The sequence below is a fragment of the Myotis nattereri genome, assembly GCF_964212035.1.
Source record: "Myotis nattereri genome assembly, chromosome: 6".
Taxonomy (NCBI): Eukaryota; Metazoa; Chordata; class Mammalia; order Chiroptera; family Vespertilionidae; genus Myotis; species Myotis nattereri.
Window position 1 is genome coordinate 63,612,741 of NC_138081.1, and position 27,900 is coordinate 63,640,640.

Consider the following 27,900-nt stretch of genomic DNA (forward strand, 5'->3'; position numbering starts at 1 on the left):
CAGGCGAGCGGTTAGGAGCCAGCGGTCCTGGATTGTGAGAGGGATGCCGACTGCCAGTTTAGGCCCAATCCCGCAGGGCCTAAACTGGCAGTTGGACATGCCCCGAGGGGTCCTGGATTGGAGAGGGTGCAGGCCAGGCTGAGGGGACCTTCCCCTCATGCACAAATTTCATGCACCGGGCCTCTAATATGGATAATAAGTTTCTATCATTATCATGTATGTCTTTATAGACATCACAACTAATAATCAAATATTTGGTCAATTCATTAATTAGAGGGCTGATATTATTGGTTATCTGCCTTTTCTAATAAAATAGAGGTTAACAGTGTGAGTCTAGAATTAGTTTTTCAATATATACTTATGCCTATTTCATCTTGAACACTACGAGGGTTGCAATAAGATACTGAGGTATATATAGTGTTTGCCCTACTGGAGTTCACAAGAGTATAGCGGAACTTAGTCATGTGCATAGTAACTAAATATAAGGCTTTATATGAAAACTGCCTGAATCCCATAATTTAAAATATTTTTTATCACCATCAATTTAATCCTACCTGTCTCACAGAAGTTTAGGTGAGGGGAAGGGACTGGGAAGAGAGGAGTCCTCCTCTGACATGATATGAGTACTACTTTACATCTTTTATGCTACTGATTAGAATAATCTATCAAGATTATCATACTTCATAAAGAGAACCTAGATGGTTTCTCCACTCAGATCAGGCAAATGTCTGTTGTCACCACTCCTATTCAGTCTCATACCGGAAGTCCTAGCTAATACAATAAAATAAGAAAAGGAAATAAGTATGCCAATTGAGAAGGGAGGGAAAACTGTTTTTGTTCACAAATGATGTGATTGTCTTTGGAGAAAATCCCAACTAATCAACAAGAAACTCCTAGAACAAGGAAACAATTATAGTAAGGTTGTAGAATACAACTTTAATATTAAAAAGTCAATCTTGATCTGTGTTAAACTAAGTCGGCTGGCCTCACCCGGCCAACTCCTTAAGACCCCACTCCATCACAAAGGTTGGTCCACAGACCCCAGGCGGGTACTGCCTGGCCTTGGTGTACAATGAAACTTTTGCAGAGTGGCCTAGACACATCATTGGCATACAGTTTAAATCTGTATCAAACTGGTGAACACCACTGGCCCCTACCTGGTGACTCGCTGAAAACCTACCTTATACAATTTCTATATTTACTGCCAGAGTCTATTCCAGTGACTAAGCCTAACAGGCAACCAACAGACGGTGGCAGATCTCGAGGTGCCTTGGGCTTTTTGCTGACCTGTCCCTGGACTCAGTGTGGTGGAAGCCAGCCTTGGTGTGCAGCTTGGCCCCCTCAGGTGCACCCAGGACCAGCAGAGGCAACCACAAACTGTGGGTCACTTTGTAGCTCCAAACAAGTAGCCAGAGCTAGTCACAGGCAGCATCTGACAATAATCTGCACCAAAGTCCCTCCCAAGAGGCCCCAGAACCAAAACACCACAAGGCAAACTTCAGACCACATCAGAACATGACTTAATTGGCACCACAAACGGCACACCCAAAGGGAGATCTCAGCAGGCACCAGACACTGCTGGGGCAAATTCCACTATTTTGGGTCAACCCCCCCGCACAGCAGCTCATACACTGTTATAGGGTCCATCCTCATAGTCAGCCAGCCTGAAGGTCAACATCACCCACAGATGGGCCAAGAGTAATCAAGGCTCAACTACAACAGGAGAGCTCCCATACCCACACAGGAACATTCCTGGAGCACCTACATCAAGTGATCAGGGAGATTGCACCACTGGCCCTGTAAGACACCCACTACAAAAGACCATCCTACCAAGACTGGGAGACATAACAGATCTACCTAACACACAGAAACAAATATGGAGAGGCGGCCAAAATGGTGAGACAAAGAAAGATGCCCCAAATGAAAGATTAGGAAAAAATCTCCAGAAAAAGAACTAAATGAAATGGAGGTAAGCAATCTATGGTTATGAGGATGCTCAAGGAACTTAGGGGAAGAATAGATGAACTCAGTGAGAACCTCCACAAAGAGATAGTAAGCAAAAAAGAGGACACAGAACCATAAAAAAGAACTAATCAGAAATGAAGAAGCCAGGATCTATAAAGAAGAACATATTAGAATGAATCAACAGCAGGTTAGACGAAGCAGAGGATCAAATCAGCAATTTGGAAGACAGAGTAAAAGAAAATGCTATCAGAGCAGAAAAAAGAAAAAATGTTTTAAAAAATAGGAATAGTTTCAAGGACCTCTGGGACAACATCAAGCGTAACAACTTCTGCATCACTGGGGTATCAGAAGGGAAAGAGAGAGAGCAAGGAACTGAGAACCTATTTGAAGAAATAATGACTGAACACTTCCCTACACTTGTCAAGGAAAAAGACACACAAGACCAGGAAGCATAGAGAGCAAGACACATCATAATTAAGATGGCAAAGGTTAAAGACAAAAAGAGAATCTTAAAAGTAGCAAGAGAAAAACAGTTAGTTACCTACAAGGGAGCTCCCATAAGACTGCCAGCTGATTTCTCAACAGAAACATTTCAGGACAGAAGGGATTGGCATAAAATATTTAAAGGGATAAAAAGCAAGGAGCTACAACTAAGACGAGACCCAGAAAGGCTATAATTTAAAACTGAAGGAGGAAAAACAAAAACTGAAGGAGAAGCATACAACTTCCCAGGCAATAATACCACCAAACCAGTATTACAAGAAATGCTAAAAGGGACTTCTTTAAGAAGAAAAGTAAAAAGAAAACATAATTATAAGGAATATAATAACAGTATATAACATATACCTATCAATAATCACTTTAAAGGTAAATGAATTAGCTTGGCCGGTGTAGCTCAGTGGTTGAGCAGTAATATATGAACCAGGAGGTTATGGTTTGATTCCTGGTCAGGGCACATGCTCGATCCCCCGTGGTGGGAGGCTTGTGGAAGGCAGCCAATCGATGATTCTCTCTCATCATTGATGTTCCTGTCTCTCCCTCCCTCTTCCTCTCTGAAATCAATAAAGATAATATATATATATATATATATTTAAATAAAGGTAAATGAATTCAATGTTCCAAACAAAAGACATAGGCTAGCCCTGCCAGGTGGCTCAGTTGGTTGGAACGTCATTCAGTGCACCAAAAGGTTCCAGGTTCAATTCCTGGTCAGGGCACATCCTGGGTTGTGGGTTCGATTCCTGGTCAGGGCGTGTGCTAGAGGCAACCAACTAATGTTTCTCTCCCCCACACCCCCCACTTCCTCTCTCTCTAAAACATCAGTAGAAACATATCCTTGGATGCGGATTACGAAAAAAAAAGGGCAAAGGGTTGCTACTAGTAAATGGAAAAGAAAACAACACCCATATATATGCTGTCTACAAGAGACCCACTTAAGAATGAAAGACACACACAAACTGAAAGTAATGGTATGGACAGACAAAATACAACAAAGGATATAATAGACAAAGAAGAACATTACATAATGATAAAGGGATCAATCCAACAAGGGGATATAACTTTTATAAATATTTATGCACCCAACATAGGAGCACCTAAATATATAAAGCAATCTTGATGGACACAAAGGAAGAGAGAGACAGTAATACCGTCATAGTAGGGGATTTTAACACTCCATTGACATCAATGGATAGATCTTCCAGACAGATCAAAAAGGAAATAGCAGTCTTAAATGACACACTGGACCAGATGGATTTAATTGAAATTTTCAGAGCAATTCACCCCAAACAAAATTGAAACAGACTCATAGACACAGAGAACAGACTGATGGTTGCTAGAGGGGAGAGGGGTTGAGGAGCTGGATGAAAAAAAGTGAAGGGATTAAGAAATACAAATTGGTAGTTACAAACAGTCACAGGGACATAAGGTACAGCATAGAGAATATAGTCAATGGTACTGAAGTGACTATGTGTGGTGCCAGGTGGGTGCTGGAAGTGTTGGGGGAACACATTGTGGAGTGTATGATTGTCTAGCCACTGTGCTGTGTGCCTGAAAGTAATGCAAAATAATACTGAATGTAAACTGTAATTGAAAAATAAAATTTATAAAAGAATCTCTGCAAAAAGACACTTTTAAGAAAAAAAAAGCCATAAATTGGGAGAAAATATTTGCAAAACATATATATGTTAAAGGACCTGCATCCAAAATACTTGATTTAATATTGTTAAAACTCAACAATAAGACAAAAGACCCAATTTAAAAATAGATAATATAGGGGGGGAGAAATGGTGATGGAAAAAATAAAACAAAATAAGTGGGCAAAAGATCTGAAGAGATATCCAACTAAAGATATGCAGATGACATGCACAGGAAAAGATATTCAACATCATGTCATTAGAAGGTTACAAATTAAACAATGAGACACCATACACATCTACTTGAACGGCCACAATCCAGGACACTGCCAACATCAAATGCTGAGAAGGATATGGAGCAATAAGAAAACTCATTCACTGCTGGTGGGAATGCAAAAAGGTAAGTCACTTTGGAAGAAAGTTTGGCAGTTTCTTATAAAACTAAACATACTCTTACCATACAATCCAGCAATTACACTCCTTGGTATTTACTCAAATGAATTGAAAACTTATATCCACACAAAATCTGCACACAAATATTTATAGCAGCTTTATTCATAATTGTCAAAACTTGGAACAACCAAGATATCCTTGAGTAGGTGAATAGATAATAACCATGGAATGTTATTCAGTGCTAAAAATAAATGAGCTATCAAGCTATGAAAAGGCATGGAGGAACCTTAAATACTCATTACAAAACTAGAGGCCTGGCGCACAAAAATCTGTGCACTTGGGAGGGTCCCTCAGACCGGCCTGTGCCCTCTCACAGTCTGGGACCCCTCGGGGAATGACCACCTGCTGGCTTAGGCCGCTCCCTGGGGGATTGGGCCTAAGCTGGCAGTCAGACATCCCTCTGGCAGCCCGGGAGCCCTTGGGGGATGTCCACTTGCCAGCGGGGAGCAGGCCTAGCTGCAGTCGGACATCGTTAGCGCTGGTGAGGAGGCGGGAGAGGCTCCCGCCACCACCGCTGTACTGGCAGCTGTCAGCCTGGCTTGTGGCTGAGCAGAGCTCCCCCTGTGTGAGCACACTGACCACCAGGGGGCAGCTCCTGCATTGAGCATCTGCCCCCTGGTGGTCAATGTGTGTCATAGTGACAAGTGATTCCCAGTCATTCTGCTGTTAGGGTCAATTTGCATATTACCCTTTTATTATATAGGATAGAGGCCTGGTGCACGGGTGGGGGCCGGCTGGTTTGCCCTGAATGGTGTCCCGGATCAGGGTGGGGGTCCCGCTGGGGTGCCTGGCCAGCCTGAGTGAGTGGCTGATGGCTGTTTGCAGGCTGGTCACAACCCCTTCAGGGTAAGGGTCCCCACTGGGGTGCCTGGCCAGTCTGGGTGAGGTTGGCCAAGTCCCCCAGCAGGGACCCTCACCCCATGAGGGTGTGGCCATCCTGGGTGAGGGGCTGATGGCTGTTTGCAGGCTGACCACAGCCCCCAGCCACCCAAGCTCCCAGTGGAGGCTGGCTGGAAGCAGGTATCTGGGATTTATTTAGCTTCTATAATTGAAACTTTGTTGCCTTTTGTGGAGGCCACAGCCAGCCAGTGCAGGCGGGAAGCTTGGCTTCCTCCATCGCCGGGGCAACCAAGCCTCCTGCTTGCTCCAGCTCCATAGCTGCCAGCCACCATCTTGGTTGGGTTAATTTGCATATAGTCACTCTGATTGGCTGGTGGGCGTGGCTTGGGCGTAGCAAAGGTATGGTCAATTAGCATCTTTGTCTTTTATTAGTGTAGGTGAAAGAAGCTAATCTGAAAAGGCTACATGATTACAACTATGACATTGTAGAAAAGCTGTAAAAAAACTATAGAGACAGAGATTAGTGGTTGTCAAGAGGGAGCCTGGGATCAATGGGTGGAGCACAGTGTATGTTTGGGGCAATAAAGCTATTCTGTAAGGCCCTAGCCGACTTGGCTTAGTGGATAGAGCATTGGCCTGGGGACTGAAGAGTCCTGGGTTTGATTCCGGTCAAGGGCACATGCCCTGGTTGCAGGCTCTATCCCCAGTAGGCGGCGTGCAGGAGGCAGCTGATCAGTGACTCTCATCATTGATGTTTCTATCTCTCTCTTCTCTCTCCCTCTCCCTTCCTCTCTGCAATTAATAAAAATATTTTTAAAAAAAAAAAAAAAAAGCTATTCTGTATGTTGTTGTTATGATGGGTACATGTCATTGTACATTTGTCAAACCCACAAAATATGCAACACTAAGAGTGAACCTTAAGGTAAACTACGGATCTTAATTAATATGTAACAATATTAGCTCATCATTTGTAGCAAATGTGCCACACTAAAGCAAGATATTAATCATGGGGAGATGGGAGAGGGGCAAGGACTCTGTACTTCCACTCAAACCTAAAACTGCTCTAAAAAATAAAGTCCAGCCGAGACCGGTTTGGCTCAGTGGATAGAGTGTCGGCCTGCGGACTGAGGGGTCCCGGGTTCGATTCTGGTCAAGGGCATGTACCTGGGTTGCGGGCATATCCCCAGTGGGGGATGTGCAGGAGGCAGCTGGTCGATGTTTCTCTCTCATCGATGTTTCTAACTCTCTGTCTCTCTCCCTTCCTCTCTGTAAAAAATCAATAAAATATATTTTAAAAAAATAAAAATAAAAATAAAGTCCATTATATGTTTTTTATACTTTTAAACCATTCATTTCATCAATCTTTCTTATAGAAGTAGGGAGATGAGGACCTGGAGAGCAGTCTTCCTACGACTTAATATGGGCAGTACTTTACATATCTTTATGCTATTGATTAGAATTATCAATTGAGATTCTCAACTGGCAACAAAATACACCACACTATATTAGCTAAACAAATATAACACTGAATAATTCAACAGTGGTGAAAACAACCAACTAGCCTGAAAGTGAAATATAAAAAGGCCTTTCAAGAAATTACTTTCAATCTACTATTGGTAAATATCCTCGAAATGGCTACTGAAAAAAAGTAATAGAAAGGAGAAACGGCTTAAGAGGTAAAATTGTAGCTAACCTCAATAAATACCTAAAAATCATCTATTCCCTCTAATTTAAAAAGTACCTTCTCTTAATAGGAGGAAAGGAAAAAAAATAGTGAAACAGGGTTGATAATAAAATGGAGTGGTCTTGCTTGGGGCAGACAGTATAAATTTAATAAGTATGTACTATCCTAACTTCACATAAGGTTCACATCTTGAATATAAGGTATAATGTACAGCCATTTACTTGATATCAAAACAGATATAATTTCCAGAAAAAATAAGAAAACATTCCTTTAATTCCCATTCAGAATCTAACAACTAGGCATATTATTAACTTTATGTCTAAGATTACAACTTTGTTAACTACTATAGATCTTTAAAAAAAAAAAACTATTCAGGTATCACCTGAAATAAGTTCATAAATGGTTTCATAAATTCACAGAAAGCGGTATCTATATTACTTGGCACATAAACGGGAAAATATTTCTTTTTTAAAAAAAATCAAAGAAACATTACCCAAAGAAGCATTATGTCACATTATTTTCTTAAAAAGTAACTCATTAAGAAGGTTTCTATAAAAACATATTTTACAAGTATGTGGGATGTGTTTGTTTCTCTACTGAAACAAGAACTAACTTGAGAAAGAGCATATTAACAAGTTCTGAAGAGAGAGGTAATTAGCATATTGGAAACTAACATTTTTGGCACATGGGACCTATAGCAAGAATGTCTATCCTCCAGTAATGAGTCATATACTAGGCTGCCTTTCTATATATTGTGAAACAATCTTTCAGCAAAAGGAGCAGCAGGGAAGAATACAACATATGAATAATAATTTGGACAACTTCCCAGGAAGAAATCATAGTGAAGTTAGGTCTGAGAAAGTTAGATAGTATTTACTACAAATTACACTAACATTATCTTTTTTTAATCACTCTTACTCTTTAGTTAACAGCAGAGAGGAAGTTTTCCTTTCTTTAATAGAATTTAGTAATACAGAATAAAATTATATAAGTATTAATTTGGTTTTAATTTTTGTGAAAGTGAATTACCTAATGAATCATTCTAAATTATTTTATGATGACATTTGTGAAAAGTTCACCTGTCACATACCCACCCCAGCACACACACACAATGACACCAGAAGGCAAACACTCTGCTTTACCTTCTGCTGAAAAGTCTGCAACCTCCAACGCTTGAGGTCCATACACGAAGCCCTCCTGGAATCTATGAACACAGCAGAGGCAAAAGGCAGAGAAGTTTATGTAGATTTAAAGTTACACTGCCCAAAACATAAAATGCCAAATGACTATCACAAGTCTACATATCTGCCAAGGAAATCAGATTTTAGCCTTGACAATGAGCAAATCAACAATATGTTGATAATTTTCAGAGTTCATTATATATTATGCAGCTAATTATATGGGGGGGGAGGGGGGAGTTGAGCCTTAACTAATTTATATTCTCACCAACAGAAGTGATTTACACTATGAGAAATGCTAACAGACCAACTATGTATAAATTCATATATGCTGAAAGTAACAATTTAATTTTTACAAGTATATGAAGGAGGTGGTACATATATGAGAAATATAAAAGAAATTAAATGGAAAAATATACTTCACAAAATGAAAGTTACCTACAACTCAAGGTACATTCTTTCTTAGGACCAGAGAGTGTTGGGAATATAAGAGAAAAACAATTAGAAAAAGACCTGGAAATGGACAAAAGCAGAGGGGAAAAGGGAAAAGTAGAACTGTAAAGACAGTCTAATGCCAAGATTTAATTTAAGTCTGACAATACTGTTGAAATGAGCAAGGTATACTACATATGCCGAGCAGTATAAGGAAAATCTACCTTGTCCCAATATTATAAAATAAATATAAGTATGAAACTTGAAAAGCTTTTCAGAACACATTCATGTAAAAAATGAAGGATTTAATCAGGTAAAATATTTAGATTTCTGATTTCATCTCTTTGTTTTCTGATGACAGAAATAAAAGGTTACAAAATACAGCTGGTATATAAGAAAAGAAATCAGATAATTTTTAGTAGCTCTTAAATTTAAGAGGGGCAGATAATCTTTATATAATATTTAGTAATCCTTGAAAATATCATCAAATTAGGAAAGAAGGAACAAAGCATTATCTTAGCACATGATGGTATGTCAAGAAAGAAATGTACTATTATTAAACATTGGCCCCGAAGTCAGGTGGCTTGAGTTCAAGTTCCAGCTAAATCACCTAATAGCTGTGTGACATCAGGCACGTCTCTTAACCTCTCATTACAACCAGAAGTTGTTCAATGAGAACTTCATCATCTCTCAGATTTATACTGAATAGCAAATAAAAAAAGGTGTTAAAAATCACAGAATGGCCGAAACCGGTTTGGCTCAGTGGATAGAGCGTCGGCCTGCGGACTGAAAGGTCCCAGGTTCGATTCCAGTCAGGGGCATGTACCTGGGTTGCGGGCACATCCCCAGTGGGGTGTGTGCAGGAGGCAGCTGATCGATGTTTCTCATCGATGTTTCTAGCTCTCTATCTCTCTCCCTTCCTCTCTGTAAAAAATCAATAAAATATATTTAAAAAAAAAAATCACAGAATGTTATATTTTGCAAAAATTTAAATCAGTGCATTTGACTTAAATTAACAATTTGAAAGTTAACTAAGAAATAGAGGAAATACAGAGTGCCAAGCTAAGGAATTTGGGTTACTGTGTAGGGAAGGAAGCTCAAGAAGCAAAGCAAAAAGGCAGTTTACCAAAAGAGCCTAGAGTTGTCATCAGAGCTAAATGGCAACCATAAGGTCACAGTCCCCAAGAGATGGTTTTATCATATTACTAATTTAGCAATTTTCCCAGCACTATCTATCTCAAATGTATCTTCTTTAATTCCCAAAACAACTTTATAGGTTACCCTCCTCTAAGGCAATGCTTGTGACATTCTAAGCTAAGATCTGAGACACAATAACTATTTGTATATTGCATATATTTCTAAAAACCAAAGACATAAGATCCCACCCAATAAATAGTGGCAGCAAAGGCTTATATAGGATGTATGATGTGCCAGACAGTTTTAACAGCTCTACAGGTTTTCTGATGACAGAAATTCATTTATTTATAACTCTGAGATAGGTACTATTATTATCCTCATTTTACAAACGAAGAAACTAAGGCACAGGAAGCTTAAGAAACTTTGGATCCAAGCCTGGCTGACTGGCTCAGTGATTGAGCATCAATCTATGAACTAAGAGGTCATGGTTCGATTCCCAGTCAGGGCACATGCCTGGGTTGCAGGCTTGATCCCCAGTGTGGGGCATGCAGGAGGCAGCCGGTCAATGATTCTCTCTCACCATTGATGTTTCTATCTCTCTCTCCCTGTCCCTTCCTCTCTGAAATCAATAAAAATATACATAAATTTTTTTAAATAAATAAAAAAGATGCCAAAACCGGTTTGGCTCAGTGGATAAAGCGTCAGCCTGCGGACTGAAGGGTCCCGGGTTCGATTCCAGTCAAGGGCATGTACCTGGGTTGCGGGCACATCCCCAGTGGGGGATGTGCAGGAGGAAGCTGATCGATGTTTCTCTCTCATTGATATTTCTAACTATCTCTCTCTCTTCCTCTCTGTAAAAAAAATCAATAAAAATATATTTAAAAATAAATTAATTAATTAATTAAAAAAAAAAAAAAAGAAATAGCCCAACCAGTGTGGTTAGTGGTTGAGCATCGATCCATGAACCAAGGTTGCAGGCTCAATCCCCAGTAAGAACATGCAGGAGGCAGCCAATCAATGTTTCTCTCATCAATGTTTCCATCTCTCTATTCCTTTCCCTTCCTCTCTCTCTAAAATCAATAAAAACATGTTTTTTTTAAAAAGAAACTTGGCTAAATGCACATAGCCAGAGGTGGCAGACCTGCAATACAAACACAAACTGTCTACTTCTAGAGCCACACTTTTAGTCACTATATCATCTAGTCTATAGAATTAAAATCGCACAAACCAGGCACTTATCTATATGTAAGAAACCAAACAATTATAAATAAGCACACTATATATATATATTTTTTAGCATGTGCAATATCACCTGAGAAAAGTCAAATTCAAATGACTGTTTTACAAAATATGTTTTTCTCACCATATATTTAGGCTATCTCAGATGAGTAACTACATCCATAAGAGGTTAGTAAAAATAGTAATAACAGAGTCTAAACAAGAAAGTCACTCTAGGGGGGAAATTAATTGAATGGTATGACTACTGTCCTTATCCAGATCTTCTCAAACTCAAAAGAAATATATTACTATGATAGCACACATATGTTCAGGCAATTCTTTAAGAGGTCCATGAAAGGATATAACATAAAACCAAACAAGTGCCATGAAACAGAGGCATAAGGCATATTAGTTAGAATAAAAAATGTCCCAACAGTGAGGATTTGGTTGATATAGTCAATGCAAAGAACAACCAAAGACTATAAAATTCCCTTCTTTGGGAATATTTAAAAATACAGAATTTTTTATCTATTTGGAAGTTCACGTTTAATCCTATTTGAAAGCAAGAGAGGTTAGTGTTAGTGACTTAAGTCTTCCTCACCCAGGAATGAATGTCTTAGTTCTATAACCCCCAGCCATTAACCAATCATCCTTTAGTTACCTGGAACTGAAGATCCTTCACTGTGTCCCAGAACTCACTCTATGCCAATACAGACAGCAATATTGTGAAGATAACACAGAACAGGGTTTTCACAAAGTGAATTCTATAGCCCTGTTCCCAATGGTGAAAAACACAGCAGAACCTTGTGAAAGCAAGATCGTTCTCAGAGGCCCAATCAGTACCTACGTCAAGAGTCAAGGAACCTCTGCCAGTAACTTGCCCGAGTGCCTCCTTCACCCCACCCCAATCCCAATTCTTCAGAACAAAAATTTCCAACAAGAACTTTGTGAAATACAAGAGCTAATGCTTACACACACACCAAAACAGAAGCAACTTCTCAAAGGAAGATGCTATCCTTAATTAAAGGAAGAAACAATTAGTAAGAGAAAGGGGCATGACAAAATAGCTCTTACCTATCACAACAGAATTAAATTACTTTTATCCTACCCTTCTAAATAAGCCTGGAAAAATAAAAGAAGAAAACAATAAAGGATACACTTTCCACTCCGGCATTATGCAGTTGGTAAACTATTTTTCCTCTTTATGTCATCTCAAATGAGCCTACAATTTGGTCCCAGCTTCTGGGAAATCATCTCAACTACCATCCAGGCCTCTTTTCTGGGGTGTCCTTCACCCCACTCATCCAAGTAGTCATTGAATCCTATCTTTCTCCTAAATATTCCTTGAACTTTTCATCCTAGCCTTCCTCCTTTTCTACTCCCACAGCTGCCGCTAAGAAACAGGTCCTCCACTTCTCACCTGGACCTCTCCAATAGCCTTCCTGCTTCCATTCTCACCCTCCTCTTGTCCTCTCCACTATCCACAATGCTGCAAAACTGATTATGACAGTCCCCTCTATGAGGCTACACACCAAACTGTTAGCAGTGGTTATTTCTGTTATGTGTTCCTTTTACATTAAAAAAAAAAAGTTTATTATTTCCACTTTACGAACTATTGGGACTCCATTCCATTTAGAATCTATTACTATACTCCACTTCTCCATCAGATTACAGTCCAAATTCTTTAGCCAGGCATGCAATGATCATACTCAGTCTTTCTCAAATGTATTGCCAACCTCCACCTTAAGTACTTACTCTATCCATCCTGAATTACTTGCTGTGCATTTCTTTATATCATAATTTTATACATTTTGTTTCCCTTGGGTAGAACAGAGATACACCTTGAGTCTATCCCTAATAATTAACCTGCCTTCCACTAATAGTTATAGTAAGTCATTAATCTAAGAAGAATAAAGAATAAATATACACCATTTCTTCTTTTTGTTCAAATTCTAAGATTAAGTTTATTTTAAAAGTTACAGAGGTAGTAGAAGTGAGCCAACTGGGCTGCATGGGTCCAGGAAACAAGTTATAGAAACAAAAGAAGGGCCCTTGGAGTTTAGGAAAGAGAAAGGCAAAGGCAATGTGTAGGGGTGGGGGGGAGGAGGAAAAGTGCACCAAAATACCTCATCTTGCAGTATGCCACTGTAACCTATAGTCCCACAGTTATACCAACAAACTAAATTTTTTCCTCCTAATCAAGGAAACTGGTGCTTTTAAAAGGATAAAATAAGTTGATGCTTTGCATCCTTTGCCTAAGAGATGATATGGCAGGAGGCAAAATGCAAAGTGCTAAATTTGGGAAGGAGATGGAAGAGTAGAGGAAAATAGGGCAAGGACCCTGGATAAATTTACAGCACAACTTGTCACAGAGTGGAATAGTTTAATCTGAAGTGTTATAAATCTTTGTATCAAGTAAAAGCATAATTAAGTTAACTTTGAAAATAGTAAGAATGTCTATGCTATTTTCCCTCCTTTTTAGTATAAAAATCCAAAAGTTGGCCACTTTAAAGCACATAATTGGCTTTACCTTCCTTTAGTTTTTTTCTACTATGTAAAAGAACAATCCAATGTAAATTATAGACTATATGCAACTTAATGAGATCTTTTTATTATGAATCATACATAACTCTATTTCATCCTATCTAATAATAGACAAACACGGTAATTAACCATACCTCCAACACGCTTCCCATTGGCTAATCAGGGCGATATGCAAATTAACTGCCAAACAAGATGGCGGCCAGCAGCCAGGCAGCTGATGGGAACAGGAGGCTTGCTTACTCCAGTGAAGGAGGAAGCCAAGGTTCCCCGCCTGCCTCTGCTGGGCTCTGAGCTTGCACTCTAAGAAACAATGTTGCAATTATAGAAGCTAAACAATCCCCATGCTTTCAGCCAGCCGGCGGACTTGGAGTTGCAACAGTGTTTCAATTATAGAAGCCAAACAAACCAAACACCTGCTTTCAGCAGCCGAGATCTCAGAGCTGGAGCCAAGCCTCAGAGCTAAAGCCAGCTCTCAGTTCCAGTGACAGCAATAGAAGGTAAATAAATCCCACAATAAAAAAAAAAGAAAAGAAAAAAAGGAGAGGTTGGGAGCTTCAGTTGCCCGCCAGCGTGAAAACGGCCCTCAGCCCCTCACCCAGACTGGCCAGGCACCCCAGTGGGGACACCCACCCTGAAGAGGGTGTGACCAGCTGCAAACAGCCATCATCCCCTCATCCAAGCTGGTAAGGCACCCCAGTGGGGACCCCCACCCTGATCCAGGACACCCTTCAGGGCAAACCAGCTGGCCCCCACCCGTGCACCAGGCCTCTATCCTATATAGTAAAAGGGTAATATGCCTCCCAGCACCGGGATCAGCGGAGCCGTGAGGCCTCCCAAACCTGGGATCAGGGGAGCCACGAGGCCTCACGCCCTGGGATCAGCGGAGCCGCGAGGTCTCCCGGTACTGGGATCAGCGGAGCTGTGAGGCCTCCTGGCCCCTGGAGCAGCATGACAGGGGGCAGCACCCAAACCCCCGATCACCCTGCGGCTCTGTGTGTGACGGGGGCTGGGCCACAACCTCCCTATCCGCCCTGCTCTGTTCATGACAGGGGAAGGCGCCCCAACCCCCTGATCGGCCCTGCTCTGTGGGTGACAGGGGGCGGCGCCCCAACCCCCTGATCCGCCCTGCTGTGTGTGTGACAGGGGGCGGTGCCCCAACTCCCCTATCGGCCCTACTCTGTGCATGACAGAGATCCCAAACCCCCTGATCGGCCCTGCTCTGTGTGTGACAGGGTACGAAGCCCCAACCCCCGATGGGCCCTGCTCTGTGAGTGATAGGGGGCAGCTCCCCATTCCCCTGATCTGCCCTGCTCTGTGCGTGACAGGGGGTGGTGGCCCAACCCCCCAATCGGCCCTACCCTGAACGTGATTGGGGGTGGCATCGCAACCTCCCGATCCACCCTGCCCTCTGCCACCCGGGAGCGGGCCTAAGCCAGCAGGTCGTTATATCCCGAGGGATCCCAGACTGTGAGAGGGCACAAGTGGGGCTGAGGGACACCCCCCCCCCCCCGCCAGTGCACAAATTTTTGTGCACCGGGCCTCTAGTATTATATAAAACACAGAAATATAACCCAGCCCAGCCGGCGTGGCTCAGTGGTTGAGTGTCAATTCAATCTATAAACCAAAAAGTCATGGTTCAATTCCTGGTCAGGCAGCCGATCAATGATTCCCTCTCACCTCATCTCATCTCATATCTCTCTTCTCTCTCTCTCTCTCTCTCCCGCCCTCCCTCCCCCCGCTTCCTCTCTGAAATCAGTAAAAATATATTTTTAAAAAAAGAAATATAACCCAAATTTTTAAAAATATAAACCAAACACATGGGAAAAAAATCAAAACCACTCCTTTGTTGATTGTGTAATTGGGTCAAATGAAATAAGCAAACAGCATTACCAATCCAGACTTCTACCTACAGAAATAAATCAATAAAAATATAGGAAAAGAGGATGGGGATAAAGACAATTCAATACGTTACAATGATTGAGAAGCAAACCTAAGGATTTTCATACTTTTTTTGTGCTACATTATATAATCTTGGTACCATTAAAAAAAAGAAAATTATAATGTTCTTTGCTGTAATAATGGTGTTATGGTTATGCAAGAGAATGTATTTATTTTTAGGAGATGCATACTTAAATATTAAAGGGTATAGTGCCATAATGATTGCATCTTACTTTCAAGTGGTTCACAAATATATATATATCCTATATAATAAAAGGGTAATATGCAAATTGACCCTAACAGCTGAACGACTGGGAATGACTGGTCACTATGACACACACTGACCACCAGGGGGCAGATGCTCAATGCAGGAGCTGCCCCCTGGTGGTCAGTGTGCTCACACAGGGGGAGCTCTGCTCAGCCACAAGCCAGGCTGACAGCTGCCAGTACAGCGGTGGTGGCGGGAGCCTCTCCCGCCTCCTCACCAGCGCTAACGATGTCCGACTGCAGCTAGGCCTGCTCCCCGCTGGCAAGTGGACATCCCCCAAGGGCTCCCGGGCTGCCAGAGGGATGTCTGACTGCCAGCTTAGGCCCAATCCCCCAGGGAGCGGGCCTAAGCCAGCAGGTGGTCATTCCCCGAGGGGTCCCAGACTGTGAGAGGGCACAGGCCGGTCTGAGGGACCCTCCTGAGTTGCACAAATTTTTGTGCACCGGGCCTCGTGTGTGTGTGTGTGTGTGTGTGTGTGTATGATGTATATGCAAATACATTTACAGAAAATCAAATGTAGCTATCTGTTAACTGCTTAATCAGACTCTGGGATGAAAAACTACAGCCCAGGCTAAATCCCACCATGCCTGTTTTTGTAAATAAACTTTTATTAGAACACTGCCAATGTCCATTCATTTGCCTGTTGTCTATGGCTGCTTTCTCACTACAACTATAGAATTAAGAGTAGTTGTGACAGGGACCACATGGCCTTCAAAACCTAAACTATTTACTGGCCCTTTACAGAAAAAATTTTTTGCTAACTCCCGATCTAGACAATGGATATACAGGTGATCATAGGACTAAGTCTATAAACTTCTCTGTATGTTATAAAGTTTTTATAATCAAAAGTTGAAAATTTTACAATTTTATACATGAATCTTTTGACTTCTCAAGAATTTAGATAAATATAGAAATAGATCATTGAAAGAGAGCTTGGACACAATCATAACAATGATATATTAAAAAGCTGTTATGCCATTTTTAGTGCAAAAGGAACTTTTTTTTTTTTTTAAATATATTTTATTGATTTTTTACAGAGAGGAAGGGAGAGAGATAGAGAGTTAGAAACATCGATGAGAGAGAAACATCGATCAGCTGCCTCCTGCACATCCCCCACTGGGGATATGCCTGCAACCCAGGCACATGCCCTTGACCGGAATCGAACCCGGGACCCTTCAGTCCCCAGGCCGACGCTCTAGCCACTGAGCCAAACCTGTTTCGGCAGGAACAACTTTTTAAGACAGAAATTTGGTGTCTTAAACACTCTTACCCTAATAGGAATTTATCCTATAGAAATACAAAGTGTAAAAAGATAAACAGCAGTGTTTGTTATCTGCCACACACTGGTTGCAAGCACTTCACATGTTATGTAATCCATGTAATCCTCACACCAATCCTATCAGGTAAGTACCACTATTATCCCCATTTCACAGATGAGGAAACTAAGACACAGAGTTAATTTGCCCAAGTCACACAGCTAATGAGTGGTATAGCTGGGATTATGAACCTAGATAATACAATATCAAAGCCCAATCTTTTTTTATATGTAGAAAAGCAATTTACTCCATTACAGTATAAGCACTTACATAGTTAGTCATGGAGAAAAATAGCAGGCCTGCTGTTGAAACATGTCACCCAAAAAAGAGATGTATCAAACCAGTGGTCAAGTACTAACTCCTAAAAATAAAAAAGCAACTCTTACCCCAGATTAATTTACTTATAAAAACAAATATAAGCTTATCAATTCACCCTTCTCAACTTAGCTGAATAGTCTACCTCTTTACAACTTGGTAGTCCCAAGTTTTAAAATTAAGAAAAAGAAATTTAAGTTTATAATTTAAAGTCATAAATGTATTCACCATAAAAAGTTAAAAAAAAAAAAAGGTAAGAAATTTCAAGGTTGAGCCCAAACCGGTTTGGCTCAGTGGATGGAGCCATCGGCCTGCGGACTAAAGGGTCCCAGGTTCGATTCCGGTCAAGGGCATGTACCTTGGTTGCGGGCACATCCACAGTGGGGGGTGTGCAGGAGGCAGCTGATCGATGTTTCTCTCTCATCAATGTTTCTAGCTCTCTATACCTCTCTGTAAAAAAATCAATAAAATATATTAAAGAAAGAAATTTCAAGGTTGAGATGGGAAAAGGGAAAATAGAAAGTAGTGAGAATTCACAAAATTGCTCAGCTTTTCTAACGTAAAGTCAACAGAAACTGCCTAAAGTGGATAAATCAAGAAACAGAATTATATGTATACTAGAGGCCCAGTGCAAAATTTTGTGCAGTGGGGGGGGGGGGGGCAGCTCTCAGCCCGGCCTGCACCCTCTCGCAGTCCCAGACCCCTTGCTCCTTACCACCCACCTGCAGCGGAGGCAGGAGAGGATCCCGCCACCACCGCTGGGCTCGCCAGCCGTGAGCCTGGCTTCTGGCTGAGCGGTGGTCCCCCTGTGGGAGCGCACTGACCACCAGGAGGCAACCCCTGCACTGAGCTTTTGCCGCCTGGTGGTCAGTGCAGTTCTGCCATTCGGTCGATTTGCATATTAGGGTTTTATTATATAGAATACTTTAAAATTATAATGTTAGGTGCTTGCTTCGGCAGCACATATACTAAAACTGGAACGATACAGAGAAGATTAGCATGGCCCCTGCGCAAGGATGACACGCAAATTCGTGAAGCGTTCCATATTAAAGAAAAAAAAATTATAATGGTAAGCACCAGCAAAACTTTAAACACAAACATTTAACACTAGTTTCCTTTGAGAAGTGAAGGAGGCTTGGGAGTGGACAATAAGAACGCTTTTACTTGTAGGTACAACTGTACTGTTGGAGTTTTTTTAAATCATGTGCTACTATTATCTGACAAAATTTAATAGCATAAAAACATTTCTATTTTGATACAAATATGCTATAAAAATAAAAAAGTTGCTGAGAAATTAGTTAACAGAACTCTGACTTTCTAAGTTACACAAGCTCACATTACACACAGAGTGGGGCAAAAGTAGGTTTACAGTTATGAATAAACGAAATGCAAAATTTATTCTTGTATCATTTTTTAATTACTGTATTATTTTCCATATGAACAACTGTAAACCTACAATGTATAACTTTTTGCTCTACAATGTATAACTTTTCAGAAGGAAGGTCAATTTTTTTTAATTTGCATCTAAATCCAAAACGATAGGTTTCACTCAGTGTTTAACTCTTAAAATGAAACTATAATAATTACACTGCAAAAGGAAAAGGGGAAGAAGAAACAAGCTTTTGTAAAAAGTAACATAGTTTGTGCCTCAAACTGCTTGGTACTTTTACGGGTGAGCTTATTTAACAATCACAACAAAAATTATAACTTTCTACAGAAAGAGGCAATTAACCCACCTATAAGGCCAAAATTTTGCCTTATTTTTTTTAACAGCCGTGGGCTTACCTTTCTGTCCTAATGTAAATATCTACAAATATTTGCCAAACAGTTTGCCATGACAGGTTTTGGTCTGTGGCAGGGGTGGGCAAACTTTTTGACTCGAGGGCCACAATGGGTTCTTAAACTGGACCGCAGGGCCGGAACAAAAGCATGGATGGAGTGTTTGTGTGAACTAATATAAATTCAAAGTAAACATCATTACATAAAAGGGTACTGTCTTTTTTTTTTTTTTAGATTTATTCATTTCAAACGGGCCGGATCTGGCCCGCGGGCAGTAGTTTGCCCACGGCTGGTCTGTGGTCACAGAAGAAAACTAGGGTAGCTGGCGTTATTTGGTAATCCAAGCTATCTGCTAATCACATTCATCTTGGTAACAGATCATCAACCACAAAGCCTCATTGAAATAATATTTTTAAATAGAAAATGCATAACAGGTTAAAGCCTCTTTGGGAGGGTGTGTTTTTCCTTCAGAAAGACTTCATATATTAGAAATTCACAACATTTTAAAAGAATAGCAATTATTTGAGGATTTCACAGGTTTTTATTTCTCTTTGATCAATCACCGACTTCTGGATAAGAACTCAAACCCTCAAAACTACTGCTGCACACTTGTATCCTGAATTACATCCTGTCATCTCTCTTGAGACTTTCTTTTATCCTGCACAATGCATGCTCAAAACAGCTATTACAGGAACTGTTGGACCATCAGCTATTTATAAATGGTCAAAAATCTTTAAATAGCTTTGTCAGCTACCTCTTTATGGTTCTAGACCAAAAAAACTACCTGATTTTAAAGACACAGTCACACTAGTACTTAAAAAGATTTAAATGCTCTCTGAAAAGCAAGTGTCTTGTTCTTTTGTTTTGGAATCCAAAAGCAGCACTAACATCACACAGTCACAACATGACAAGATAAGGAACAAGTTGATCTTTAAAAACATTAGCCAAATACTCTGACTCTATTCATTTACCACCAAGAAAACTTCAAATTCTAATGTACTGCCTAAGTCTTCTACATTGATACTTAAATTTCACTGCACTACTTGAGCATTTTACAAAACTAATACACAATTTAACATATTAATTTCTTTATCCAGCATATCCAGTTCAAAAATATAATACACTAAAGTAAAAATTCTTAATTCATCAAAAATCTTCCCTGCCCATTGGCCTGCCCAAGGTTGATTCCCAGTCAAGGGCACATACCTGGGTTGCAGGTTCAATCCCCTGCCCTGTTTTTTTGTGGTTTTTTTTTTTTTTTTTTTTGGGGGGGGGAGGCAATCAATCAATGTGTCTCTCTCACATCCATGTCTGTCGGTTGCTCTCTCTCTCTCTCTCTCTCTATCTCTCTCTCTCTCTCTCTCTCTCTCTTCCTTCCTCCCCTCCTTCCCACTCTCTCCAAAAAGCAATGGAAAAAATATCCTCTGGTAAGCGTTAAAAAAAAACACCTCCCCATAAGTCTGTCTACTTTTTGCCTATCGAAAACTCAGAGACATACCTTTCCCATGCTGCTAAACCAGTAACTTTCACTTCCTACAGCAAACTAATGATTTAGAACTCATTTTTATGTACTAATAATTATTTTTAAAGCCATAACATTTCTCTTCTTTATTCTCAGCTCCCTGTCTCTAGTCTTTGAAAATTTTTATTTCATACAGCACCATATTAAGCAAATCATTTCAAGCCATTACTTCCAAGGGTAAACAACTTCTAGGAATTTAATTTACAGTTATACTAATACACACAAAATACTGTACCTACTAGGATATTCACTGCAGTGTTAGTACTAGCGAAAGACTGGAGACGACCTAAATGCCCATCAAGAAGAACAAATTCAATAGAATACAATGAAACTATTAAGAGGAACTAGGCACTGCAGTACATAAGATACATAATAATCTTCCAGCTATATTTAAGGTTAAAAAACTAGAGAGAAAAACGTGTACTACCATTTATCATCAAACACACAGCCCCCAAGAAAACCTCTCTAAAAAGAAAAAATAAGTTGCTTCTAGAAAGGAGAAAAGGTAAAGGGAAGACTACATTACATTATATCTTTTTGTGCACATGCATTTATTATGCATTCTTTTTTTGTTTTTTTACAAAATGTTTTTTGAAAAAGTAATCAGATACCCTTGATTCCACTCACAAATTGAGTTTTTCAGTTCCAATATCGGTTTGCTTTATCAAACAATTTCAGCCTCAAATTTTCACCTATAACTTGAAAGGCATCTTTCCTATTTCATTTGTCCTCACCGTCATTTACACATTTTTATTAAAAGGTCACTCCATGGATTTGAGTGTGTTGCTAAATCACTCATTGCAAAAACTCTAAACCTGTGCATTCCAATATTATTGCTACCAGCCACTTTCTCAGGCACACTAATCATGTCTCTTGAGCCACATGTGACTAGTGGCTACCATATTGGACAGCACAAATGTGTTCTCATCACTGCAGAAATAATAACATCACTGCTCTAATCAAAGGATTGGCAAACTAGTCTGCAGGGCCAAATCCAACCCATCACCTGTTTTTGTAAATTAAGTTTTACTTACAAAACACAGCCATTCTAATTTGTATTTGTTTATATATTATCTGTTGATACGTTGGCACTACAATAGCAGATTCAAGTAATTGCAACATAGAAAGTATGGCCCACAAAGCCTAAAATATGCAGCATCAGCCTCTTTACAAAAATTTGTCAACCACTGCTCAATTTCATTGAAAAGAATATTTATTTCCTCTGGGCCTCAAAAATAAAGTTTTGAAGGCTTGTAATGCATAAATGAAGAACCAATTAAACATATACCAATGCCTACTTGATTCACTAAGTGCTACTTAACTTTTTAAAATATATCCATGATATCAAAAAAGTCCTAAAATGTTTGAACGCTGACATTTTCTAAGCATCTCTATAAAATAGGTACTAAAAGCACAGAAGATAGATAACTGCAGTCTAGATCCTTTAGAAGAGCTGGCATAAAGACCAAAAAATGCCTAGTAATTCAAAAAAATTCACCTACGCTCCTTATCAATCTATTGTTTCAACTGTCTTGAAAAGCACCATATAATTTCTCAGAACAAAAATCACACTAGACCTCGTTAGTGCTACAGAAGTATTTATATTTAACCATGTATCTCATGCAACATCACTGTATTTCAGGCTTTCAAAATTATTACTAAAAAATTAGGGGTTCATGTTTACCAATTCAGGGCATTTTTTAAATTAAATACAAATTTTGAGAGTGCAGTAAGTGTCCAACCCTGTGATCACACATTTGTAGCTATTAGTTGAAGGGTCAGATAAATATCACTTACAGTGCTATTATACACATAAGAATAGAGGGACAGAAGCACAGCTAATGAGTATACTGGGTGGATAAGGGGAGGCTTCTAAAAGAAAAAATATTTAAACTGGAGCATACGCAGGAGTTTGCCAGGTCTATGGGGTAAGAGGAAGAGAGAGGGAGGAATGGTAGAGCAACACCACTCTAATTTCAATATAGAAAAAAGAAAATGAAACATGAAAAACTTAGCAAGTCCTAAAAACTGAGTAGTTCAATGCTATAAACGCATATGGCTTGAACACACTGGAAAAAAAAGAGGGAGTTGGTGGCAGTGTAAAGACTGTGAAGACTAAAGGCTTTAGGATCTGAATGCAAATACTTTTACATGCCAAACTAAGGAATTAAGATTGGATGTGACTGTATGAGACACAGAGAATGAACAGTTTTTCCAATAAGAGATATGACATGATTTATTTTATTTTGTACGAAAATGACACTGGCAGCAACTTTGATCTTGGGTAACAGTGAGGAAAGACTAATGGCAGAGACCAATCAGCTACTGTGCAAATCAGAAGATGACCAAAAGTAATGACAGTGAGGATGAAGAGAAACCACATGAAGAGAATCAGTGATAGAATCCAGAGGCCAGCACGCCTACTTTTTAAAAATGTCCCTCATATGTGATTATTTTCCCTTTTCCATATTCTTTGGTATAGATGTATCCTTTGCATGGAAAAAGTTTGTATAATAAGTTTGTCAAAACTGAAGGCCTTTTTTGTTTCTCCTCCCATGGCATTACGATGGAAAAGACATTAGAAATGCAGTAATTCAGAGTCAAGAGATCTGGACTTCAGGTTGTCTCTGCTGAGACTGTGGGCATAACAATTAACTTCTAAAAGCTTTGATTTTTCTCATTTGTAAAAAGAGGAAATTAGACAAGATGATCTGAAACTCTTGCCAAGTTCTAAAATGCTATGATCATACTGATACATCTTTAATTTTCAGGTCTCCAAAAAAATGCAAACACAATCATCTATTTAACTATCAACCAAATGTGAAAAAATCCATCAAAACCAGGCAAACAGTATTCTATTATTTACCTACTACATTTATTTGTAGAAGGTTTCATGGCATACATTAAGACATACAGTCATCAACTACTCATCTGAAACCCTAACTCTGTAAGACTTCTGTGTCAGCCATTTCACTTTCAATTACTAAGTATCTTTCAAAAACATCTCCAAAAAGGAGCATTCTTTTATTGGAGTGGTTCAAAAGACTAAATGAATGTCTGCAAAGTTGAATAGTAGTATTGTTGGGTACAAGTTTTCAGACATAACACTATCCTATGGAATCATGTTTGTCTGAACCTCTTACTGACAAAGAACTTTTTAACAATATTCCTTTATCAATCAAAACAAAAAGTGTTTCAAACTTGAGAAATATGGTCTCAAGATTTGTAACCATAAACTATTGTGGCTTTTTACTAATGTTAAAAGAAAAACTGTATCACAAATTCTTCTCATACTAAAACATATAGAAATATTCTGAACTTGTTTCTCTTCAAGAATAAATTTTTAACCTGATTTTTTTTTAAAAAGTTGGGTGAAAAGATTCTCTTTCTTTGGATGGAACAAATAAAATTTAAAGGTGAAAAACTCAGATGTAAATCTTGCATTTTGCAGTCTGTTCTAAATTTATGTAGCATAATTAATATGGTCTAAGTTAAAGTTATACATTTCAAAGGAAATAAAATTCTAAGGTTTTATAAACTGTAATACTAAACCATAAATAGAGGCTTTTCAAATTATGTTTTATGTTACATTAGTTCTTCTAAAGACCTGAACAATTTACTGGTTATACAGTATACTACACTACATATACACTAATTTCTCTTTAAGGTATCCATGTGATTTTTCTTGCTCCCTAAAATAGAATTACACATTTTTCTGAGTTAACCAAAATAAATTCTGGAAAGAGCTAAACTGTTATTTACCATGATCAGAGTATAAAATCCTTTACTATGCAAATCTGTATAATAACATTGGTTCTCAACCTTCCTAATACCGCGACCCTTTAATACAGTTCCTCATGTTGTGGTGACCCCCAATTTCATTGTTACAATTGAACATAATTAAAGCATAGTGATTAATCACAAAACAATATGTAATTATGTATGTTTTTTCCGATGGTCTTAGGCAACCCCTGTGAAAGGGTCGTTTGATCCCCAAAGGGGTCGCGACCAACAGGTTGAGAACCGCTGGTTTAGAACATCACTAAACATTTTTTCTTTCAAACTGCTGGTATCAATGAACATCAAAATGAAACTGACATAACCCACAAGAGATGTGGAAGTGTAGCTTAAATTTCAACTAGACCTTTGGTCCAAGAAAGAAATCCTTTACTTTGACTTTTCTTACATGTAAGAAATATAGTAATTAAAACTAATGCTTTCAAAAAAAATAAAAGGAAAACTAATGCTTTCAGATCCTGAAAGTTTTTTTTAAAGCATAATATTTTGAAGATACACAAACTGATCTTTACTAAAGAATCTCCATTAATCCTAGTCAAACAAATTTCATGCAAGAAAAAAGTGTATTCGACTCAAAAACTTTATTAGAGGAGGGAAATATTTTAAAAGAAGAAATAGAAGCAGGAATTAAATTATCTGTTTTTGTTGTAGCCCATGCTATTCAAATACAATTCAGAAGCGGAATTTTTAACTTTTCTCAAAAGTTGCCTGCTATTTTAACCAAAAAAAAAAAAATCAAAAGAACATTTTTTAAAATTCCAGATCAAGTATATTACAAAGTTAGCATGAGTGTGAAAAACAGCACATCAGGTTTGTTTTGTAATGTCAATGTCCAATCAGGACAATCAGACGTAGGTTCCCCCAGAACAACGGTGTAACAAGTAAAGCCAATAATCCAAAAACAAAATACAAGTCAATTACAGTACCTCAAAGACACCTGGCAATTATCTAAAAGCATTCTGGAGAGAGAGAAAAAAAGCTTACAAACAACTGAATACTATGGGGCCCATTCAGTTATAACAAGAGAAGAAATTATTTACTATTATATAGTAACTTATAATTTTCACGTTTCATGATAAAACAACTTATAGTGTGTGCCTTTTCATTCCCTGTATGAAATCAGCACGCACCTACGCACTACCTAAAGTCCATGTATCCACCATTCCGATGACAACAAGGCGCACAGAACGACAAGCAGCTCTTCAAACTTACTGATGTCACTGTGACTGACATGGCTGATTGAGACATGTTCCGCCGAGCGCCTAAGGCATGTCTCCCGTACAGTGAGACCATGCTCAAAGGCTAAGGGGGGCAGGCTCTCGTTCTGGGGCAGGGCAGTTCCTGCCAGGATGGGCAAGGAGGTGAGGATGGATGTAAACCTCCTCTTCGCAGGCAGAGAGCGGGGGTCCCCCCCCCCCGGGTCCCCCCCCTCCCCCCGTCCCGCAGCGCCAGCCCAAGCCCTCCAGGACCAGGGAGAGGCGTCCTCAGTGGGACATTATCCAGCTCGCCTTCCCCTATCAGCAAGGGCTTCCTAAGGGGTTCCTTCAGGTCCCCCTCAGCCCCCAGGAAAACAAAGGTTCGGGCCGGATCTGTATCGCTCGGCATTCCGTTCTGGATCACGGGGGCTCGAAAGCCCCGGCCCGCAGTCCTGTGGCCGAGGATGGCGCGGAGGACCTCGGAGGACCCACGGTGGGGGAAGGAGTTACCAGAGAACTGGGCGAACTCTTCCATTCCGCGGGCCAAACGCGGCTCCGCTCTCGGGGGACCCCACATTCGAAGGAAGGTGCAGAGCCCAGACGGGAGAACGCTCATCGGGGGAGGGGTCGAGAAGCCGCCGGGTAGCCGGCAGGGACGGAGGACCTGCGCTGAAGGGCCATGGGCTGGCGGCCCCACGGCGGCGGTGCCCCGCGGGTCGGACCCGCCAGGCTGTCTGGGACGCCGGCGCTCGGCCGCCCGACGCTCTCCGCGAGGTTTCAAACCGCCGCCCCCGGAAGGCGCCCAGCCGATTGGAAGTTCCACAACGACCGTCACCAGCCCAGGGCCCGAGCGGCAACTCCTCGGCGGAGCTCTCCGCCCTCCGCGTCTCCCCAGGAGCTCAGACCCCACAAACTCCACCTCCGATCAGACCCCAACTCGCGTCCCGCCGCCAGCTCCTCGCACGCGGAAATCTCCCTCCCGGACGGGGCCGACGCCCCCCGAACAAGCTGCGCCGCGAGAGTTCGAGGGGCGCGACGGGGCCGCACGGGGGGGTGGGGGGAGGCGGGCAGAACCCGCGTCCCTCCGAGTCCGTCCCAGGACGCGGCGCCGCGACCACCCCCGCCTCGCCCCTCGGGCACGGCCGGGCTCCGACCCACCCACCCCGCGCGCTGGCGGGCAGGGCGAGGACCCGAGCCAGCCTACTCCCCCGCCCCAGCTCTTACCCATCTTTCCGCCTCGCCTTGTAGACGTGCCCGTAGGTGCCGCGTCCCACTTTGCACCCTTCGTACTCAAACAAATCCTCCACCCGCTCCCGCTCCGCCGCCAGCTTCGCCTTGAAATCATAATCCATTGTCTGCTTCCCCCATAGAGGCACCGGGACGCGGGGGCCGCCGCTCAGTCCCTCCTCCTCCTCCCCCCCGCGACCGCCGCTCCACTTCTCCAACAGCCGCCAGTCGGGCGCGCGCACACGCGCGCGACACCCGCCGCCCCGCGGGCCGCCTTCAGCAGGGGATTCCTCGGCGGTCCCCGCAGCCACCTCCTCCTCCTCCTCCGCGGCGGTGGCGGCAGCTCCAGCAGACAACCCCAATCCCGCCTCCCCCCTTCATTTCCTTGTTTTGGAACCTGGTGGGCCGCGCCGCGGCTTCCTCGAGCTCATTAACAAACCAGCCCTCCCGCCCCGAAGTCGCGGAGGCTCTTGGGAAATGTAGTTCAGGCGGCCCCAGGAGCACTTGAGTTTCAGCAGCACAAAAAAATACAACTCCCAGGTTGCCTTGTGTCACTACAGCCTCGCCCCCACAAGGCATGCACGCCTGCGCACTGGACCTGTCCCACCCCCTCAGGTAACGCTGGAGTGCCAGTTCCTGTGAAGGCAAAAAGTGCAAAGTTGCAATTCTTCTTTCTGCGAGTCTGTGGGAGCTGGTGGAAAGAAGGCCTTAGTTCTGGTATGAGGAAGGCACTTCACTATAACGGTCCCGGGGCGAGGAGAGTAGAAAGTATTTAACAAACGCCTTGTCAGGAGTTTGTTCCAGTGGTTTGAGAGGCGAGGACTGTGGTTAGAACAGTTGTAGTGCAGATTGTATTTTGTGGCAATTGGTCCGCCTGTTGCCCCGCCCCCTATCCAGCCGCTCATTGGCGGAGACTAGAGAATGACGTCCTCATTGGTGCTTGGGTATCCCCAGG

The 27,900-nt window shown here is 41.2% G+C and overlaps 1 protein-coding gene across 1 annotated transcript in view; it reads right to left on the bottom strand.

Annotated features, from left to right (window-relative positions):
* Positions 1-27,305, bottom strand: part of CDK19 (cyclin dependent kinase 19) — a 116,370-nt gene extending 89,065 nt beyond the window's left edge. Inside the window, exon 1 of the mRNA XM_081093997.1 lies at positions 26,943-27,305. Coding sequence (XP_080950123.1) covers positions 26,943-27,070 — 128 coding nt within the window. The 5' untranslated portion in view covers positions 27,071-27,305. The remainder of the gene's footprint in view (positions 1-26,942) is intronic.
* Positions 27,306-27,900: the final 595 nt, after the last annotated feature.